Raw genomic sequence first — 24,436 nt, 5'->3', positions numbered from 1 at the left:
GATGAATTGCTAAAGGGCTTGTTTGGGATCAATTTTATTTTATTTTATCATGAATTGCTAAAGGGCTTTTTTGGGATCAATTTTATTTTATTTTATTTTTATTTTTCATTTTTTCTTATGTTTGTAAAAAAAAAAGTTTGTTTAGTTCTTTTGTGCATGTTTTAATTTTTTGTTTCTAAAAGCAAATTAACATGTTTTTGAAACACTCAAAACAACTTTTAGGCATTTCAAGTGTCTAAAAAATAATCATATCTTAATCAAACATGTCAAACATATTTTATTTCAAAGCAAAATATAAAATTATCCGAAAATGACCTCTTTAAGTGTTGAGATTCATGAAAACATCTGAAGATGTTTTGAAAATTTCTTCTGCAAATCATTTTTATTGAAAGTATGAATTTCAACCAAGCATTTATTTCAAGGGAAAGATATTTGATGCTAAACAAGCCATGAGTAATGCAAATCATATCTTAGATAGTGATAATTTTCTTGTTTTAAAGTTGTCGCCAAAAGCTTGTGGACATACACGTGGACGGAAAGTGGCTTCAAGGGAAGAGGCGGTCATGAGAATAAGAGCTGCAATTGATGCTCGGGATGAAAGTGGATCTGATTTTGTCATAATTGCACGTTCTGATTCTCGCCAAGCTGTATCCTTAGAGGAAGCATTGTGGAGGACGAGAGCTTTTGGTGAAGCTGGAGCAGATGTTCTTTTCGTTGATGCACTTGCTTCTATTGAAGAGATGAAGGCTTTCTGCCAAATATCACCTTCGATTCCAAAATTGGTATGTTGATCTCTCCTTATCTGGCTTAGTTTTGTGTCCAATGAGAGTTAAATTGACGGTATTAACAATTTCATATATAACTAACATACAATAGTTAATGTGTATGCATATATATGATACTGCTAAAGCATTCACGTTCTTCATTAGGCATAATAAATTAATAGTTTAAGGAAGTTTTATGAAGAATCTGCCTAGGTTATTGGAACTAGGCCTATTGAAGCAAATAGCGGTAATTAGAAGGGAAAATCCTAGAATTTTCTTGGATAATTGTTTGTTTTTAGCATGCAAGGTGTTAGCATATTAATTGTTCTAGCAACTTTTATATAAAAACATAATGTCGTAGTAACCAATGATTTAGTAATTATAGACGCTTAAAATAAGAAAAGTGTACTTGAGTAGTTGAAAACAAGTTACAGCGTATCTTTTTTTATTACTTTTTGTTGCTGCTGCTGTTGTGGCAGAAGGAGAAAACCAACTTTAAAGGGTTTTCAGGTAATTCTAGGGGAATGAGTGGACCTTACGACCTAATTTGGACATAGCACTCTGATTTGTAAAATAGATAAAATGAAGGTTCTGGAAAGGTAATATGTGCAATTTAATTGAGAAAAGCTAAGCTAAGCTGTCAAAGAAACAATAAATCTTTAGTCAAAATAAAAGTCGATGTGTGTGGAATGGCTATTTGTACAAGGAAGTTTTCAGAGATGATCATTTAGGAACCTTAAGGTAAAATGTGTGGATTAATAAGATTTGGTGGTGGAACAATGACCATTAAGATATCTATAAACATTGATAATAAAGGTTTCTAATATGCATTATAATAATTTTTTTTTTTTTCAACAGAATGTTGTATACATATAATTAAATTTTTATTGTATTCTTATATGATGCTTTTTTGATTTATAGATTATAGAATTAATGGGAAGAAGCATTCATAAGGTTTACCCTGAAATTGTTGGGATTAGGCCAAATGATAATAATGATATTTTTGTATTATATAATTTGCTATTTATTATTGAGCATCCAAACTTGTAAGTCTAGAGTTAATTCAGGAGGGTACCTACATAAATGTTATCATAAAATTTTCAGTACTTATTCAACCATTCATTGATAGATAACCAAAAACTCTGCATGAAATAATTCTCTTCCTCTCACAGCCAAAAGTGGGAGTTCTATTTTGTCTCAACCAATGAATAAAAGCTTAGATTGGTATGTCGCTACAAGCATGTAGAACAGCGAATGAGAATGCAACAGTTGGAAGAGAATTGTCCAATGGGAGTGGAGGTTGGATTGACATAAAAACCTGCATTATTAGTGATTTTTAAAACAGTAAGTGATACAGAAGTTAACTTTTATTGTTGCAGCGGACAGTTTTTGGGTTGAGCTCTCTTTTGGCTAGGCTTGGATAGGGCCCCAGGGGCCTAAAATTTAGATAACATACATTATTATTTACTATCATGCTTTACATTTGGAGACATGGGTGAAAGAGTTTGTGTTAGGTCAATCCAGTTTAACTATAACTAGCAGATCATGATCACATCATTTTCATTCTTTCTGTCGATAGCATATTATTTTCATGTTGTCATATTGAAGTCGTGTCATTTTTTTCATGATGATTTTTATGAGAAAGGCTTGTGCTTTGTGGAGAGGATTGATGTGTTTAAAATATGCTGTGATGTGTAATGTGTTTACTGCATTATTTGTATCATTTTTATACTTTCGGTGGGTATATTTGATATGTATGTGAAGTATATAGGAAAATTGCAGCATTTGGAACAAAATGGACTAAGCCATATAAAAGCACCACAACACCCGTGAGAAGCACTCCAACATCAAATTCAGCCACATCCAACGACAAATCCAGAGAGCACGACACCACGACGTTAAAAACAAGCACCCCCACGCCAGAGACTAGCGCAACCACGCTTCAATAACCCACTTTAATAATCCATAGTCACGTAATGCGACTCCCAAACCAGCACTACGACTCCTATAACTAGTGCCCCGACGCCACCTAGCAAGCGTCATTGTGCTTCCCATTGACTTAGGGTGGTTTTGGAAGTTTTGCTGACCTTTCATGGATGAGAGATGATAAAAATAGTGAATCTCCTTCATGAGATGGACTTATTGATGGCATTGAGAGACTCAGACACTCTTAGAACACAGGTGAAGAACTCTAGAAGGAGCATTTAGTGTAGGAATTGTGTTAGAGTGGTAAGGGGTGATTGTGATTGAGAGTGTTTTTACTTCTTTGTGTGTGACTATGAAAGGGTGTAATTCTAATCAAGGAAGAAAGGAAGGAATTTCTAGTGGCGATCAAGACTTGGGAACAAAGATTGCTTTCTATTAGGTTTTTCATTCTTTTAACTCTTATATCCTGTTTTAATTTATTAAATGCAAGTCATGTTTTTATTTAAAATCATGCATAGCACTTAAAATCTCTCTCCCTTGAATTGAAATTCTTTAAAATCTAGAAAGATCTATGCTAGATTTTTTTTAATTTTAGAATATAGAAGTTGTTTTAACATTCCAATCTTAGTTTACATTCAAACGAATCATTTGAATGATTAAAACTAGTCAAATATAAGATCATCTGAAAAAAGTTTTAAAACATAGGATTATAGAACAGGAATATTGTCAGTAGATTTTTGCAATATTTTCAGGAAATATAGAAGCCTGAGAATTCTTGTAGAGTTGAAAAACTTAACTATAATATGGGATTCCAATGCTTCTTATATCTCTGAACATAGTAAGTAGTAATAGGCTTGATTGACAACTTTTGTAGGAAAATCACGTGGAGGAATTTAGATTTCAATGAACTAATTCAAGGGAGATTTTCATATCATCTAGTAAACTCTTCTCATTTACATTAGATTTTCACTTTAAATTTAGGAATTTAGACACTTTTACAATCTCAAAAACATTTAATATTTTGAACTAAATAAGATTATTAAATTAGTAATTATACTGTTTGAGAATTAACTTATCTATCATATGATCAATACACAGACTTATAATCCGTATACTACTTGATCAACATATATATTTGCATAATAACAAGCGTTTCACTATATTCTGGATTAAGTTTTTGGTGTCATTATCAGGGACACTGTGTTAATTTTTCAAAATATGAGAATATTAGTTGCAAATTCACAGTTTTTATTTGAAAACTGTAATGTTACGCTTATTGTGAATTTTGTATTGTGTTTATATTTTTTTGTGCTATATTTGAAGTTATAAAAAATAAAATGAATATTTTGATTTGGTTTTTAGTTATTTTCACACTTTATTTGCTTTATTATGTTTGTTGTTATTAGTGGTTGACGAATTGTTTTGACTTACTAGTTTACGGTCACTAGTTTTATGTTATTTGTGTAGGATTGAATCTACTGAACTAGTGTTGTTTCACTTTGTAATAGAAAAATTCGCTAAGAACTTAGAAAAATTACAAAACTTATTTTAGGAGCAATGACTAACCATCTGGAAGAATACATCCAACTTAAATTATTTAGGTATTTTGTTAATTCTTCAGTAGATGAAATTCATTAGAGAATTAATAACTCTATCGTTGGAGCAAACATCTTTGAACTTAAACATACAATTATTCAGCTGATCCAAAATAATCACTTTGGAAGTCAATCATTAGAAGATCCAAACTTATATTTAGTCAGTTTCTTAGAATTATGTATGACTATTAGGTATAATAATGTCCTAAACTATATTGTTAGACTTGGGTTATTCTCATTTTTCCTTAGAGATAAGGCCAAGATGTGGCTTAACTCTTTGGTCTGTTACTACTTGAATGACTTAACATAAAAATTTCTAGTTAAATATTTCCAATCCCTTAAAACTGTCAAGCTTAGGAATGATATTATTTCTTTTGCTCGGATGAATAATGGGTCTATGAAGCCTAAGTGAGATTTATGGAGCTTCTTAGGAAATGTCCACACCATGCTTTACCTGATTGATTAATTGATTACAAATTTTTTTTATAATGGATTGGTGAGATTGTTGAGGTCTATAATAGATGTTGCAACGGGGGTCTTTAATGTTTTAAGTCATTCAAGGACGTATTTGCACTTATTGAGGATATGACTGCTAATAATTTTTAATAGTTTACTGGGAGTCAAATTTATAAGAATAGTCAGTATTCATGAGCATGATGTCATATCTATTATAACTTCAAAGGTAGCAGCAATGTCTAAGAAAATAGATAAATTAAGCTTGAACGTTGCACCGAGAGAACTAGTAAATGAGCAGAATAATTAGGGATAGTTAATTGATGCTAATGTTAGAATCATTGAATGTTATAAATAATAGACCTAATAATCTTTATTTAAACACCTACAATCATGGTTAAATGAATCACCCAAATTTAATTAGAATAATAATAACTAAAATATAGAAAATCAATCGTAGGCAGTGACCAATAAAATTTCATAGGCAATTGAACTAACCATGAACATAATCTCAGCTCGAGACTGACTTATCCACTAGGATTCACTTATAATAATCAATTTAAAACAAAAAAATTATGTTTGACTGAAATAACTATTGAACAAATCACACATGACTACTAGCTCCGGTGTTTGTTACCCTTACCTGAAAGGCAACAAGTAACGTAGAGTGAGCAACAACCAGCTTAAAGAAATAATCAAGGCTAAAATAAGATTTTATATATGAAAAATAAATAACATGCATGCTCATATGTCACTGTACATATTTACATATAAATCACAATATGTTTGAATCAAGAACATAAAAAGAAAAACATGTAATATAGAAATCAAGACTGTTGTATAAACATGTATGTCATAAATATGAAATCATAAGTATAATCAAAATTATGTTCACAGGTATGGTCATTAGTTTTTTATCATATGTAATCATATCAATTTCAATTTATATGTATTATTTTATAATAATGTCACTTGTAAATATAAAAACATAAGCTATTTCATATCCTGTCATTATGAGTCGTCACCCTGCTTGAAATGTCATATGAACTATTCATAAAAGTTGTCTTTCACCTAACGTAGCAGTTATCAATAGCTTTCTGATATTAACGATTTCCTAACGTTCTGTCATTGCCAAATTCCAACGGTTCCTAGAGATTCGTCCTCATCATAAGTCGGAGATATTACATCCCTGCATAGTATACTTGCAAACACTTATGTAATAGTCTACCCATAACATTCTTTGTGACCTTTCTTAAAACATAATACATATAGCATGCATTCATAGATATTTCATATACATGTATGAATTATAAATGACTACATGCAATATATCATAGCATAACATAACATCATGTGTCCTAAAAGAAGTCAACGTGCATTCATACATTAGCTTGCAGGTATTCATCCACATTATGAAAAAATTTATAAATGCATTAGTATCAAATGTGGAATCAAATGAAAATCTATAGAAGATTATTTTTTTAAAAATTCACACAAGATTATTTTACTTGACTTGACAGGAATTTATAAATGCATTAGTATCAAATGTGGAATCACATGAAAATCTATAGAAGATTATTTTTTTTAAAATTCACACAAGATTATTTTACTTGACTTGACAGAGCAGCCCTATGACGTTTTCACACGCGCTCGTCTCGAGCTTGTCGTGTCTCATAGAAAACCTGGGAATTCATAAGTATCGTAGGAAGTCCTGAAACTTGGCTCATTTCATAATTTACCCCAAAACATTCCTTATTTGCCAAAACATACCTCAAACGGACTTCTCGGTATAACTAGCCCCTTTGAAAACATCTATTTTCTCCCCGACTCTTCCTAACATCTCAAAACTCACTTCCTTATCATGGATTTCGTGCTAAAACATGTACGGAAGCTTTTTGATTGATTCTCATTCCAAGTGGCGAGTTAGAGACAAGAAAATTGTGAATTTCCCTACCGCAACTTTAAATATGAAGTCAAAGGTTTGACACTATTTTATCTCTACAAAACTTTTGCTTTCGACTAACATCTATAAGGTGAAGAGATAGGCTAGTTTTGAATTATTTTATCAAAAGGATAATTATCGTTCTTGGCCTCCGTCGGTGATCTGTGCTTTATGTGTTAAGGCAAGGGCTAAGAGTGAGAGTTGGGAGGAACAACTCAACCCTAGTCGAGCCATGACTAAGGAAACCTTAGCTTCCTATTAGAAAATGTTTTTTTGGCTTGGTGAGAGTTCTTCTAGACTGGCAGCCTCGCGTGTTTGAGCCTGACCTTCGACCACCATTTATTCTATTTTTGAAAGATTAGGTACTCTGAGAGATGATTTAGCCATTATTTGATGGTGGCAGTAAGACATGGGCAGATGCTTTTGACCATTACAGTGACCAATACCAGCACCAGTACGAGTAACATACAAAATTTAACTCATCTCCAGTGGATATGTTTTGACACTTCCAATTGAACGTAGAGTCAGGTCCAGTCCAGTTCGCTACTGCAACATCTTTTTGATGCTACTAGGAGTCTATAGAACCCATGGAGGAGGTTGATGATGCCAAGGGGAAAGCCTGATAGGCCGTTTTTGTGACCTGATTTCCTGTTTTTGCTTTATGCTTTGGGGATGTTTGTTTTTTATTATTTTATTTCATTGCACTTGATTTACCTGCTACTGCTATGTGATGTGTATTTTTTATTTATGTTTATGTTTATTTTTATGTTAATTTCCTTTCAGTTGGAATCATGTGACAGTTATAGTGTGGTTATGAGTTTCATTAGCTAATATTTACTATTATGAGTGTTATGTAAGCTCTTTTTTTGGTAATATTTCTCCTGTGATGTGATTGCCTGTTTCTTGCATGCACATGTTATTTTTTATCCTTCACTTGTTTATGTTATGTAGTTACTTTCATATGTAATATAGAAAATAAGTTTGGGAGGAAAGTTATAAATATTCATGTCTAAAAATAATATTAAATAGTCTAAATTTTAGTCTTTAAAATAAAATTGGTCGACTTAAATTGCATTCATTATGATTTAATATTTAAAGGAAATAATTAAAAAGTGACGCAAATATTCATTAAGAATTGAAATTAATTTTTAGTTCACTAATAACTGGCATCTTACTGTAATTAATCATTCTTTCATATAATTTGTTTTAAACACTTAAATTAATTGACTACATATAAATTAATTCATCATATATATAAAATTTAATAACTATCAATCTAAATAATTTAATTAAAATTACTATCTTTTAAACAATAATATTTTAAATTACATTAGAAAGTAATTGAGTATTTGACTTAAAAAAATTGGTATTTAAAATCATTAAAGACAAGCTTAACCAGTTATATTTATCCTCATTAAAAGAAAAGAGAAAATAAAATCAAAAGAATAAAAAAAGAAAAGGCATAAGATTTGAAAGATAAAAGTTTAGGAGCCATTGAGGAGAAGCTTGCCATTAAGCTTTAAATCAAAAATTGATATCAACCTATTTTTCTAAAAGCCAAAGAATCAAAAACCTTCTTGATTAAAATTTAGACTATTATATTCAAAAAGAAAATAACTGAATTAAAATTATTTGATTGATCGATATAATTAATATATATATATTTGAGAATTAAAATTATTTTTGTCAAATATACATAAGTGATTTAAGGATAATTATGTAAAATAGTATTAATATAAGTAATGTTAGAATATTATGTATTAATAATAATTCAATCCTAAATTGATGTATGTGCACTTTGATATATCTATTTATTTTATTGTTAAAGAACAATGTAATCCTAGGGTAAGATCTATCATGAGCTTCAAAAAGTTTAAATTTAGGTATTGAATTATGTGAGGGTAAGTAATACTCAAGTTTGTGAGAATTTAATTTGTTTAAAATGTGTAGTGTGTTTACTGCATTATTCGTATCATTTTTATGCTTTTAGTGGGTATATTTGGTATATATGTGCAGTATACAGGACAAATTAAAACATTAGGAGCAAAATGGGTTGAGTCATATAAGACCACCCCAACACCTATGAGAAGTGCTATAGTACCCAATTTAGCTATATCCGAGGACAAATCTAGAGAGCATGACAACACGACGTTGGAGCTAGAGACTAGTGTCGCCGCCCACACTAGCTAGGGCCACCACTCTTCAATGCTCTAATGTGAAATTTTGTAGCCACAAAATATGACACCCAAGCCAGCGTTGTCGTACCTATAGCTAGCACCCCGGTCTCACCTAGCCAACCCTGTTGTGTTCCCTACCAACTTAGGGTGGTTTTAGAAGTTGTGCTTATGGTTCAAGCAGGGGAGATGATAAAAACAACGAATTTCCTTCAAGAGAGGGACTTCTTGATGACATTGAGAGACTCTGACACTCTCGGAACACAGAACTCTAGAAAGAGCACTTAGTGTAGGAATTGTATAAGAGTTGTAAGGATTGATTGTGATTGAGAGTGTTTTCACTTCTTTATGTGTGAGTAAGAAAGGATGTGATTGTAATTAATCAAAGAATTTCTTGTGGCTATCAATGTTGGGGACAAGGATTGCTTTCTATTGTGTTCTTCATTCTTTTTAACTCTTGTATTTTGATTTGATTTATTAAATGTAAGTCATGTTTTTATTTCAAATCATGCATAGCACTTAAAATCTCTCTCCCTTGGTTGGAATTTCTTAAAATCTAGAAATATCCATGTTAGATTTTTTTAAATTTTGAATGGAAAAGTTTTTTTAATCTTCTAACCTTAATTTATTGTCACACTAGTTATTTGAATAGTTGAAACTAGTTGTAATGTAGGACTTTCGAAAGAATAGTAGAAGCAAAATTGGGTTAAAGCATAGGAGTTTTGTTGAATAGGATTATTGACAGTAGATTACTGCAAATTTTTTGGGCAATATGGATGTCTGGGGATTTTTCCAGGGTTAAGGAAACATAACTATAAAATGGGTTTCCAACGATTGTTATATCTCCGAAGATAATAAGAAGTAATAGATCTCGATCGATAACATTAGTAGGAAAATTACTTTGAGAAATTTAGATTTCATTGAAGCAAATTAAGGGAGACTTTCACATCAAAAAATTCTTCTCATTTACCTTAGATTTTCATTTTGAATTTAAAATTTTAGACATTTTTATAACCTCAAAAGGATTTAACATTTTGAACTAAACATAGGATTAATAAACAAGTAGATGGACTATTTGAGAATTAACTCTTTCCTCGTAGGGTCGACACACATAGTCATAATTTGTATACTACTTGGTCGACACATACTTGTCTGATAACAAATGTTTCACCACATTTCAAATCAAGGAAAAGTAAAAAATATCTATAGTTCATTGGTTTTTTTTTTATAGTGTTGGACAATATGAAAGCTATGAATAGCAAAATAAGATGTGGCCAGCCAAAATTGAGATTGGTAAAACTAATGTGTGATAAGATTGGTTTGATTGTATTGAGGTTGCGCATTCTCAATATAGGATCTTTGTATTACAACAAAAAAATATATTACAAAATTATTACAGTGACATATAAGTTGGGATACAAGCCTATTGAGAGTCGCATGTAGTTTAATTAGAAGCTTATTGATGTTGTAGAAGACGTAACAATATAAAAAAAGCTTCTATCAAAGATTTATGAAAATACTCATCTTCTTATCACATACTTGCCTATATTGTTGTTTTGGTAGGCCAATTCCTACAAAATCCTAAAGAAACGCATCTTAAGATTGTGCATGTAATTTGACATCATCTAAAAGAAACCCCAAGTCTAGAATTTTTATTTGAAAAAGGGGAGGATCTGAAAATTGAAACATATATATATAGATATTGATTATGCAAGGTCTATGGTTAATAAGAAGTCATCTTCAAGATATTATCTATTTTTTGGTGACAACTTCATGATTTGAAGAAGTAAAATAAGATTTAGTTGAGAGATCTAATGCAAAAGAAAACTTTAAATTTATGGCACTTGGGAAAAATTATTTTAGAATATTTAATTTAAAATTATTCTATAAGATTTAAAGGTCCGTCCTACCAGGTTTTATTGTGACAACTAGGGCTATCAAAAAAGCTCTTCGTTTGTGAACAGTTCATGTTCGACTTGTTAAATACCTCGTATTCCATTTGTTTGTTAAGCAAATGAGCCGATCACAATCAATTTTGTTAGCTCGATTTATAAATGAGCCGAAAATGAACAAAAGTTTGTTCGTTCATTCTAAAAGCTCGTTTTGACTCAAAATAATTAAATATCTAAATAATAATATAGAAAAATTAAAATAATGAATATCTTTGATATTATATAAAATATTTGGTTTATATAAATGTAAAAAATAAAATTTAGATGTTTGATATGTAAATAAATAAGAATTGTGTGGTATGTATGTAAAAACCTCCTAGATTCTTCCCTAAAGTTACTCTCAGGGGTCCCGCTTGCTACATTGCTGGAAAGCCGTAGGTATACATAAGAATTTGGTGTTATATATGGAAATATACCTAAAATTCAGACATTTAGCCTCATAAATTCGATGGAACTTTAGTCCCACATCTGTTTGAAATAAAAAGCTAAACAGTCGAGTAGTAAACTCAAAAGGCGGAGGTGAAATTTGGGTTTCACGTGTGAAGTAGGGATGGAATTTGTCTCTCGAAAATGTTATAAAATTAAAAATTAAGTGTTCTAAATTTTAATTTGAGCAAAATTCAAGCTTAATTCGAACAAATTCAAGCCAAACACAAACAGGTTATTGGCGAGCTATTTGGAACACAAGCCGAACACGAGTGCCAGGAAATTTTAATGAGCCAAACACGAATAAGCCTTGAGCTCGCTCAAATTTGGCTCTTTTACACCCCTAGTGAAAACAAGCTAGCCATCAGTATTACATATAGTACCATGCAACATGATCTAACAAAATATGCTGAAGTTTAATAAGCATTTTATAAAGGAGATGCTTGATAATGGTCTAAATTATATTTTATATGCCCCCACTGACAAGCAACTTGCAGAGATTCTCATTATAGGATTATCAGGAACAATATTTAAAAAATTGACTTGCAAATTGGAATGTTGCAAATTCGAATGGACAACATCCAATCATTTATTGGAGTGGAACTGTCAAAAAAAAATATTCTCTATCAAATTTGCCAGAAACATCGGCACCAGTAATTTTCCACTGATCCCAGTGATCCTTCACCTTCCTCACATTTCATGTTATTGTATGTTTTCTTCCAGAGATTCTGTAGACTTGTATAAATCCATTACAAATGATGAAATGAGTCACTCAACAAATTCTCTCCAATTCTTATCATATGTCATCTTACTTTATATCATAATTACTCTCATCATTTTGATATGATTATCAACATCTCATGGTCACTATCACTTTCATTTTGCAAATTAACATGCAATTAGTTTCTTTTTAACTACAGCATAAACACTGCATACACATTTTGGTTTTGATTTTCTTTTTCACGTTGCAATATTATCCTCTTTTTTATTTTTTATTATTATTATTATTTTTATCTTAACCTTTTAGGCCAACATGCTGGAGGGTGGAGGAAAAACACCAATATTGAGCCCATCTGAACTTCAGGAGATAGGATATAAGCTTGTGGGGTATCCGCTGTCATTGCTTGGGGTATCAATTCGGGCCATGGAGGTGTGTTCTTTTACATCTAGAATATGTGCTTTGTAAGTTGATTCGACATAAAAAAACTAAAATTCAAATTCTTAGTTGTTCCTATGCTATTAGTTTTCTTCTTTTTAATTAATGAACTTCAAATGTAAATAAAAAAGAAAAATATATGTCTAGTACATATTCTAGTTAATTTATAGTTATGGATTTCTTTATTTTATGTTATTTTGCTTGTAGGATTTTGGTGGCTATGATTACTGAGCTAGGTGTCACCTCTCAAATGAGCTTTTAGGGGTGGTGGACAACCCAGAACTTAAATATTGTTTTTCGGCCCTGACAATATTTTGAGCAAATAGGCTGAATGCCTTTTCCTTCGCTTTCATTCCAATAAATAGCAGTTTGTACAATCTATTTTAGGTACATAATATTCAGTATATTCTAAATTAAGTAATTTAATTAATACATAATTATAATCTAAATAATTAGCTAAAAAGAAAAAATCCATGTAAATATAATATTTCTCTCTTTGCAGTATTGCGAAGAAGGAAACTCCTTATTCTGTCTGTTTTCTTTTATTCCTGATTGATATCCCCCTTCAAATTGATGTTGGCTGGTCAAGAAACATCAATTTGCTGACAAAAAACTGATGACGCTGTCGAGAAAGATGTTTAGTAAATATATCAGCCGTTTGAAGATCAGAAGGGATATGAGGAAGAGATATAACACCTTCCTCATAGACTTCTCGAATGGAATCACAATCCATTTCAATGTGTTTCGTGCGTTCATGAAAAACGGGATTAGCAGCAATCTGGATAGCACTAGTATTATCTGCATGAAGAGAAGTAGACTTAAGCTGAGGAAAACCAAGCTCAGCCAGATGCCACGAAGCCAAATGATTTCAGAACAAGCAGAGGACATAGCGCGATATTCTGATTCAGTAGATGACTTAGATACTTGATCTTGTTTCTTGCTCTTCAAAGAGATTAAAGAGTTGCCGAGAAACATGCACCATCCAGTAATAGAGCGGCATGTATCAGAACAATCAGCCCAATCGGCATCACTATAGGCTGTTAAGGTGATAGGAGACTTCGCAGAAAAGAACAAACCACAATGAGAAGCACCTTTCAAATATCGAATAATACTTCGAACTGCAGCTAAATGAAGATGTGTAGGTGCTTGCATAAATTGACTAATTTGTTGCACAGCAAATGAAATATCAGGACGCGTAATAGTCAGATAATTGAGACTGTCAACCAGTTGTCTATATAGAGATGGTTCAGATAGAAAGTCACAATCATTCTGTTGATATTTGACATTTACTATTAAAGAGGTATCAGTGGAGCGGCCATCTTGAAGACCAGCCAAAGCAATGAGTCCCTTCGTATAGTTGTGCTGATGAAAAAAAATACCAGCTGCAGAAGATTGAACCTTGAGTCCTAAAAAATAAGTTAATGACCCTAAATCTTTCATATGAAAAGAACTCTGAAGAAGTTTCTGTAGATGTGACATCAATTGATTATCAGATCCTGTGATGACAATAAGTTTCTGTAGCTGAGACATTAATTGATTATCAGATCCTGTGATGACAATATCATCAACATATAGTAATAATAAAACAATTCCCTTGTCACTCTTGCAAAGAAATAATGATGAATCATACTGACTTTGAATAAAAGAGAAGCTAAGAAGGGTATTGCGAAACTTTTCAAACCAGGCCCGTGGAGCCTGTTTCAAACCGTATAGGGACCTTTTGAGCTTACAAATATTATGTGAAGGTGTAGAAAATAAGCCTGGAGGTGGAGTCATATAGACGTCTTCATTGAGATCTTCATGTAAGAATGCATTCTTAACATCCATCTGTTTTAAGAACCAACCTTTAGATGCAGTAATAGATAACACCAGTCGGACAATTGTCATCTTAGCCACAGGTGCATCAGTTCGACGGCTTGAAGCAGATGTCTAAAGATGCCTTGAGACATCTACGAAGGGATCGCATGAGCGAATGACAGATACGAAGGAGATCGCGGCAGGCGAATCGAAGGAGATTGCGGCCGATCGGCTTGAAGCAGATGTCCGAAGATGCCGGACGAAGAAGATATCGCACCAGAGAAGATGCCGTAAAACTCAGCACCAGAGGTCCAATCGAAGGGAATCGAAGGGATTCGATCGGCAGCAGTAGAACTCCAACAAAGCGACGAAGACGTCGCAGAACTCAAAGACAAGAACGACGCTACGATGAGGAAACGATGAGGAAGCAGTCGAAGATGCCGGCTAAAAATAACAAAAACTAAAATTTCAAGGATTCAGGCTCTGATATCATAATAATATTTTGAGCAAATAGGCTGAATGTCTTTTCCTTCGCTTTCATTCCAATAAATAGTTGTTTGTACAATTTATTTTAGGTACATAATATTCAGTATATTCTAAATTAAGTAACTTAATTAATACATAATCATAATCTAAATAATTAGCTAAAAGGAAAGAATCCATGTAAATATAATATTTCCCTCTTTGCAGTATTGCGAAGAAGGAAACTCTTTATTCTGTTTGTTTTCTTTTATTCCTGATTGATAGGCCTTACAACTAGCCGATGTGAGACTTTTTGTTCGTAACATTCTCCTCCACCCGACTTCATCGAGGGTCTCACTGAACCATGGAGAGTCCACACACCTGACACAGGCAGTAATTTGTTCTGATATCACTTGTCACCTCCCAAAAGTTCCCTTCGGGTGGTGGGCAGCCCAGGACTTAAATACTACTTTTCAGCCCTACACCTAGCCGAGGTGGGACTTTTTGTGTGTGACATTCTCCTCACAGAACGACTCCACCGAAAAGGAGATGCCTGATAAGATAACATAACATAAAAAAAATGCATCGTTTGAAAGAGACGCAACCCAGGCTAAAAATTAAAACGAGTATTTTTTGGATCTTTCCACCTAATCGAATCCGAGGCGAGAAGCACGAAAAACAGGGAGGTAGAAAGCCAGTGAGGTAGAAGAAGAAGAAGAAGCAACGGTAGAGGGAGAAGAAGAAAAAAAAATCAAAAGGAGAAAGAGGAAAAGGTGAGCGGCTCACCTGGTCATTTCCCTCCACTGCTCACGATTGAACCGAAGAGAAGGCTCGGGCGGGCTCTGTCGAGTGCCTTAAGGAACAAAGGAAAGGAGGAGGAAGAAGAAGGGGAAACTTTATTGGGTACCTGAAAGTTTTGAACGGTCCTCACGAGCAAAAGGAAGGACGAGATGGGTTCTCCCCGTCGTGCGGCTCGCAGAGGAAGGAGGAGGCGGGTTCTCGAACCTGTCATGCGGCTCGCAGAGGAAAGAGGGGGGTTTCCCTTGCGTGCGGCTTGTAGAAGCTCGAGCCGAGACCAAAGAGAGGAAGGGGAGCTCGCGTGCGTGAGGTGAGGTTAGGGCAGACGTCCCAAAAAAAAAAAATGTATAATTGAGTTTTAAATAAGTTAATATGCATATATGTTTTGCATATAAATATGTGAGTGTGTCAGTATATATTTATTTAAATATTGTGTTGATAGAAAGTTACTTGAAAAAGTTAGAAGCTATAAAGCCCCAAATTGGATGTTCTAAATTGACTCGAACTTACATTATGAGGAAAGGAAAAGTCCCTAGCGTGAAGTGGAGAGTGAAAGTTTAGTGAAATTCAAATTTGTGATTGAAGGTAAGTTGAAGTTATACTAATTTAATTAAAGAATCCTATATGAATATTCAAATTTATTTTTTAAGGCTTAATAGTCGATGTATGTGAAATCAGAATGTAATTATGTGAGATACAGATGCAAGATAGATAATCGAATCATTTAAAAGATAAAGTGTTTTAATTAAAGTTTAATTTACTTATTTTAGATTTAATATTTAATAAAAATATTAATATTTAGCGTTAGGCCGAAGAACATTTTGGCCTAGAAGGTTAGGAGATAGAGAATCAGTGTGGAAAGCAAGCTAAGCAGGTGAGCATTTGTACTTTTATATTATAGTTGTACTTGGTTTTTTCTAAGTTTGATTCGCTCTATAACTTGCTTAGATAGCTTTTATTGGCTTTTCAAGTTCAATTGATCATATTGAGTTTATGTTATTTAAATTCATAATTTAAGTTATTGAATGATATTAAAAGAAAATAAGAATGAGATTTACTATTTTGATTGTTTGTATGTGCATGCTTGATTATGATAGAGCCACTTCTTGTGGTACTAGCGGATGAATGTTAATTTATCCATGCACATAATGAAAAAGGACATTGATATTGAAATACCTTAAATGATTTAATTCTAGACGGTGCTCCTGTGGCGGATGTATACAGATTAAAAAGTTATTGAAATGTGAATGATATACTAAGATATAGTGAAAGTTTAAAATCATCTTGAATTTTACTATTAATAATATCAACTGTAAAATACAAAATGCTCTTATATTTTTAATACATTTTAATTGACATGTATATTATCTCTCTTTTCATTGAATTACTATAGTTTAGTGGTACGAGTATTCACTAGTTTTGTTTGGTTTACTGTTGTTTTATATTAATTTTTCAAATTTAATAAATTGATTAAAAGATGAGCGATAGAAGGTTTAATTAATTGATTAAAAGATGAGCGACATAAGAGAATATGTTTATGGAAGACAGACAACCAGAAATGAGGTAAAAGTTAACTTTATTGCTTTCATTCATTTTTTAATGGTTCTTTCCCATATTAAAATATTAGTTATAGAATAATTTTGTTTTCTACTATCCCGACCATATGTTCTCGCCTTGGTTAATTACAACTTCCGGGCCGGGAATTAATACAATCTTAGTGAAAGAGCCAATAGAATAATTACAAAAAAATTTAATAACAATAAAATTGAAACTTTAAATTAACACTAATTAAATAATTATTTTAATTCAGACGAATAGATGCATTCGAGATTCCGGAAGATGGAATGTGGTAGAAAATGAAGAAGCACCACTTGTTGCTAATGTTAATACAAATGTTCTGATCTACATAAAACAATTAAAAATGGTAAACCACTAAGAAGACCATCTTAAACTCCTTAAGGAGTATCAACCTATCAACAACAACAACTACAAGTATTTATCTCACTAAGTGGGGTCGGCTTCATGAATCTTTTTTCTCCATTAGCAGAAATGCACATGAACATTAATCACCTTGCATTAGAAGCCAATAAATTTGAAGTAAAACATACGATTATCCAAATGGTTCAAGAACAACTAGTTTAGAGAATCACCCACTGAAGTCCTAAACTTTTACTTTATTAGTCTTATAGAACTGTGTCAAATTCATGTATAACGTCTCCAACTATGTTGTTAGACTAAGGTATTATCTTTCTCACTTAGGGATAAAACCAAGATGTGGCTGAACTTCTTCGGACCAAGATTGATCATTACTTGGAACTACTTAGCCCAAAAATTTTCGGTTAAGTATTTCTCTTCATCCAAAATTGTCAAACTTATGATTGACATCACTTTCTTCATCCAGTAGATGTAGAGTCCATTTGCAAAGTTTAAGAGATTCAAAGAACTACTTAGGAAATGCCCATACCATGCCTTATCTGACTAGCTGATCATTCAAATTTTTTAAAATGGGCTGGTGGGATCTTTAATGTCTGTCATAGGCACTGTAGCTGGGGGATCCATTATGACAAAATATTTAAGCCTACTTATTGACAGCTGAAATGAAAATGAATAATTTTCAATGGTTTTAAGATAGTGTCACTTTTAGGAAAGTAATTAGTTTACAGGACACAGATGTTTTAGCTATCATAACCTCTAAAGTTATCATTTATAGGAAGTTAGACAACATAACGATGAATTCAATGTCAAAATCCCTACCTACTAATGAGATAGACTATGGACTATTAGGAGATTCTAACACTGTTGCTCTGGAGACCCTGAATGTCGTAGGAAATATGTTCAACAATCCTTATCCTAACACCAACAAACCTTAATTGGACAATAACAATCCGATTAGGAAACCAACAGTGTGGACCACCCAATCCAATCGTGTGAAAAATTAGAACAGTCAAGACAATATTATCCAGTGACAACCCTACCTGGATTGGGAACTGGTTACAAAATTAAGTTGCAACCATAAGAAACATAGAGAGTTAACTTAGGCGATTAGCTAACTCTTTAATTTATAGACCCCAAAGGACACTCCCCACTAACATTTAAGTGAATCCTAAGAAGAAAGAGAAGGAGCAAGTGCAAGTTATGAGACCGAGAAGTGGTATGAGACCGAGAAGTGGGAAAGAGTTGGAAGACATAGCTAGGAAGATGAGTAGTCCTAAAGAATTATATCCGAAGCCTAAAAAACCAATTGAAGACCTAGTCAAGTATTTAGAAAAAGAAAAGAAAACTAGAAATTTTCTAACTTTTTCCCTGACTGAGAATTGTAGGCTATCCTACATAAGAAATTGCCATAGAAATTTAAGAATCCAGTTAGCTTTACCATTGCTTGTGTCATTGAAGACAAACTTTTTGGGAAGACAGTTATTTAGGGGTAATATTAACCTCACGCCTCTTTTCATTTTTAAAAGATTGGGATTAGGAGAAGTTTAAACGACCACATTGACCCTACGATTAACTGACTGATTTTTTACCTATTTTAGGGGTGATAGTGGATGTGTTTGTTAAGATTGAAAAGTTTATCTTTTCTACTGATTTGGTTATCTTAGACATTGAGGAAGATAAGGAAATCCTCATCATATTTGGTCGACTCTTTTTAGCCTCTAGAAGTACAATGATTGATGCGCAGAAAGAAGAACTTACAATGAGAGTCAACGATTAGGAGGTTACTTTTGATGCTCTGAAATCAATGAAGTTTCCCCAAAACTCTTGCAATGATCAGTCGTAGGGTAGATGTGGTGGAGGGTTTAGTTATTAGCTAATTTTTTTAGTCTATGGAGTTTGAGGATCGTAGTGAGAATTCCTATTAAGAATCTGCTTTATTCTTAAAAGTGGACCCTATAGAGGTGTTTGGGATAGATTTGAACTCTTAAACACTTTTGCCAATGCTAAGTTTTTAGTCCCATCCATAAAAGAAGCTCAAATTGAAAATTCTTCCCAAGCACCTCAAGTATGCCTTATTTGGTGAACCATCTGTTTTGTCTGTTATAATTTTTGCTGAGTTTAGTGAACTGAAAGAGGCTAAGTTGATAGGGTGTTAAGAAATTTTAGGAAAGTTTTTTGGGTGTACTATTGCTGATATCAAAGGAATAATTCCTTCTTTATGCATGTATGGGATTCTGATGGAGGAAGAGCATGAATCCAATGTTGAATCTCAGAGAATGTTGAACCCAATGATGAAAGAGGTAGTTAATAAAGAAATTTTGAAATGATTAGATGCAAGTATTTCTTATCCCATCTCCGATACTATCTTGATTAGCCCAATTCATTGTCCCTAAGAAAGGGAGAGTGACAATAGTGAAAAATAAAAATAATGAGCTGATACCCACTAGAAGTGTAACGCGCTACAGAATTTGCATTGATTTTAGGAAGTTAGAACAAAGTCACTAGGAAGGATCATTTTCTACTTCTTTTTCTTGACCAGATGTTAGACCATTTGGTAGGACACTCATTCTTTTGCTTCCTAGTTTGTTGCTCAGAATATCATCAGATTCTTATAACACCAAAGGGTGGGGACTATACTGTCACGACCTGGTCCGGGACTTGGAATTAACTAAAATGAGAACAGACGGTCGAATGGTTCAAATTAATTTTTTTTATTCATCAATAAATTAACAGATAAAATATCTACTAATCAAATTAAATTAAAGCACTATATTTAAATTTGCTTCGTTGTTGGTTTGTATCTTCTATAAACATTTTTTTTCTTATCTTTCATCTTTTATTTAACTAAATTAACCTGAAAAGTTAATATAGTAAATGCTAGTACTCCTAAACTGCAACAATGCAAGGAGAAAAAAAAATATGCATGCAAGTTAAGTTTTTTAATAAATCAATATAAATATTTAAAGTTATTCAATGAATTTTACTGTATCAATAACATATCTATATCATTTTATATCTATACAATCATCACATTAGCACCACCTAAAAGTTTATACCAATTAATGTACTTTAATATCAATTTTCTTTTCCATATACATGCACGAGAACCTTAGTGTTCCCTACTAGTACCATTAAGAGTGACTTCATCATAGTCAATCATGCACATACAATTATTTAATAAAAATCACTTTATAATAATAAATATTCATTTATCATGTGTATCGCAGTCAATATACTTATAAATCATTCAATAATTATGATAAATAATATTTTGCACACATATTATTCCTATAATATGAACAAAAATTCACTAGAATTTAAAATTCTCAATTTGTTGTAATTTTAATATAACTAATGATAGTACCAGGAAATACATTTGGTCTATAAAAAGCAAAATATTATCATAGTATAAGAACATGTTGACTTACCTCGATGTCGATTAAACTGTTTTGCATTGACATTGGCTCCTCTAAAATTAAATGTTTAATTAAACATGGTATTCATATTAAAATTTAATTTATTTATTATGTTATTTCATGCTTATTTTTCTATTCAATAATACACACACACTAACATACACACACATATTATTATTATTATGCCATTAATAAAAGAACCTTATCCCTTCCTCTTGAAACCGCACTAAAGATCTCTCTCCTCCTTTGAGCCACCGCTCTCCTTTCCCACTCTCTGTATGTGATCTGGATCGAACACACATGTTGAATGCCTCAGTTTGATCTTCCCTTGCTCGCAATGGCTACGTGACCTCTTCTCTACCTTCACACGAGCCTCCATCCTTCGATCCTTCGATCGGCCGCACAAGATTGTGCTGCCTCTTCCTTTTTGCTAGCGTCATTGGCTCAACTCGACATACCCACGAGCTACCACATCCTTTGGCTACCTCTTCTCCTTCGACTCGATGGCATGTGATCGAGTCTCGCCGATTGACTCTCCAGATAAGTAGATAAGTCAACTATTTTTTAATCAGGTAAATTCACCTCTTTGAATTACCAACCTCCCCTCACTTCTCCCACTCTGTTCGGTTTCACTTCTCCTCACTTTCACTTCTTCACCTTCCAACTCATCGTATCCACTCATTCGTTCGTTCTAAAACCGGGCATTACAATCTTCCCCACTTACATAAATTTTGTTCTCGAAATTCATAAATAGACTTTAAGTCATTTCTCATTAAGCAGTCAACATTAGGTATACATGAAACTAGAAGTTGTTCATTAATATGAAAAGTAATCGTTATAAAGGTAAAGAGTCGATACAAGATTCAACTATATTTCGGATAACAATACTGAAACAAGAGAGTATATTAGGAAAATATCCTTACATATAAAAAGGTATCAGCTCACCGGACTTCATCACCATCAGCAGTAGTAAGTTCTTCATGCTCATTATGTGTAAGGGATTATACTCGAGGTCGAACAACTTGTCTTGATTGAACTTGGTTCGGAGCTGAAGCTATAGACTTTATCTTTTTCTATCTATCTGCATACTTCTATGAAAGTGTTCCACTTGATTTTTATTCTTCTGACATTGTCTAACTAAGTGAGGGCAATATCTATCTATGTGACAATGCTAGCGACACCGGTAACATGTATATGGGCCCGTCAAACATTTACCCTTGTGTTGTTTTCCACACTTGGCACAAGTGGTTGCGGTACTACATTTCGTTCATCCATACTCTTCCTCTTGTTTTTCTCCTTACGCTTTTGAATAAGCTGAAAATTAATCTCTATTCATTTAACCCACTCAACTAATACTGAATAGTCGTCGATCTTCAAAGGCATGAACAGTTGCCTGATCAAATCCTTTAATTCGAAAGGAATCTGTAACACTTCTCTTCTGCAGTAGTTATCAGCTGTGGAACAATCCTTGACAGTGCAGTGAACTCAGCTTCATATTGCATTATTGACTTCTTTTCTTGAACTAACTTGATGAATTTGTCTTGCATCTTTCTTCGAACGAATATGGGTACAAACTACTCTATAAATAGCCACATGAATTCCTTCCAACTGTCCATTATATTGGGATTGTCCCTTAGCTTGTTCCGGCACGGCCCGCACCACCTTCTTTATGTTTCTCCATCCAGTACAAACATAGCTAAAGATACTCTCTTTCATCCGGACATATCATGCTATTTAATATCTTCTCTGTTTTTATTTGCCAGTTCTTCACTTCAGTTCGGTCTTTAGTTCCTTTTAACAAAGTTGGACACAGATCTTGAAATATCTTCAAGTACTTATCTACAACGACTATATCACTTCTGATAGACTTTGATATATGCTCCTACATTAGCTGAGTCATCGTCACCATCATCTAGGTCAGGACATTCGTGTTCACATTTATAATAGACTTTATTTCATTTTCTATCGAATTATTTTCTATAATTTCGGGTCTATCATTATGTCTGAATGGATATAGTTATTAATTTGCATTAATTTAAAATTTTAATTTGTATATTAAATGTTTTTTTATAATTATATTATTGGCTCTTTTATTAAGATTACATTAATTAATCATAAGTCTTGTCTATAGTATCACTTTTATGATGACCCGACCTGGAAGAGAATTGACCAAGACGACAGCAGGCGGTCGAACGATACAAATTAAAGCTTCTATTTTCATATATAAATTTATTGATGAAAGAGTCACTAATCAATATAAATTAAAACATTATATTTAATTTTATCTCGTACTAGTTGTCTGAGTCTTCTACAATTTTTTTCTCTTTTATTGTTCATTTTTTAGTAAATTAAATTTATTAGAAAAGTTGGTTTAAAAAAATTAACGATGAGCTAAACAAACTATTAATTATTCGTACTCGTAAACTACAGTCATACAAGGGAAAAGAAAATTAATATATATGCTAGTTAAGTTTTTTAATAAATCAATATAAATATTTAATATGTTATTCAATGAATTTTACAATATCAATATTATATTAATATAGTTCTATATTTGTACGATCGTTACAGAAGCACCGTCTAAAAATTTGTACCAATTAAGGTATTTCATCATAAATATTTTTTTTCATATACATGCACGGGTACTTACTGTTCCTCCACTATTAACATCAATGAGTGACTCCATAATTAATCATGCACATACAAATATCCAATAAAAATATCATTTTCTAATAATAAATATTTATTTCTCATTTGCATAGCAGTCAATATACTTATAAATCATCTAATATTTATGATAATTTAAATAATATTATGCACACATATCATTCTTACAATATCAATTAAAATTCACCTGAGTTCAAAATTCTGAGTTTGTAGTAATCTTAATATAATTAATGATAGTGTCAATAAATACATTTGGCCTAAAAGAAGCAAAATATTACTGTAGTATAAGAATATAAATACTCACATCAATATCGATTAAATTATTGTCTTAACTTCGACTCTATAAAATTGAATGCCTAAAATAAACATGGTATTCATATTAACAACAACAACAAAGCCTTAATCCCACTGCATAGGGTCGGCTACATGAATCCTTTTTCTCCATTGCGTCCTATTTAGTGTCATATTTTCATTTAGTTCTAATATATCCTTTTTTATACAATAAGCCCAAGTCTTCCTCGGTTTACCTTTACCTAAGTCGAATCTAAAACATCTGCTCTTCTAATTGGATCATCAGATGGTCGACGTTTAATATGACCAAACCATCTAAGACGACTTTCTCTAATTTTTTCTGTCCCCGGAGCTACACCAACCCTATCACGGATATAATCATTTCTCATTTTATCTCTAAGTGTAAAGCCACTCATCCACCTAATCATTCTCATCTCGGCAACACTTAAACTTAGTATTATGCTTCTCTTTTAAAGGCCAACATTCAGCTCCATAAAGCATTGCAGGTCTCACTACCCTCTTAAAAAATTTTCCTTTCAGTCTAAGCGGAACTTTTCTATCACACAAAAGACCTGAAGCATTTCTCATCTTCAATAAACTTGAATTCTACTATTAACATCCCCACTATATCACCATCACTTTCAACAACAAGCCTGAGATATCTAAATCGTTCACATCTTTT

The 24,436-nt window shown here is 32.5% G+C and overlaps 1 protein-coding gene across 1 annotated transcript in view; it reads left to right on the top strand.

Moving 5' to 3' along the window:
- The window catches only part of LOC110019545 (2,3-dimethylmalate lyase-like), a 37,762-nt gene that overhangs the window by 3,141 nt on the left and 10,185 nt on the right, over window positions 1-24,436 (top strand). Inside the window, exons 3-4 of the mRNA XM_020717243.1 lie at window positions 501-782; window positions 12,260-12,382. Coding sequence (XP_020572902.1) covers window positions 501-782; window positions 12,260-12,382 — 405 coding nt within the window. The remainder of the gene's footprint in view (window positions 1-500; window positions 783-12,259; window positions 12,383-24,436) is intronic.

The sequence above is a fragment of the Phalaenopsis equestris genome, unplaced genomic scaffold (genome assembly GCF_001263595.1).
Source record: "Phalaenopsis equestris unplaced genomic scaffold, ASM126359v1 Scaffold000061, whole genome shotgun sequence".
NCBI classification, from domain to species: Eukaryota; Viridiplantae; Streptophyta; class Magnoliopsida; order Asparagales; family Orchidaceae; genus Phalaenopsis; species Phalaenopsis equestris.
This window is presented reverse-complemented; position numbering and strand designations above follow the sequence as displayed.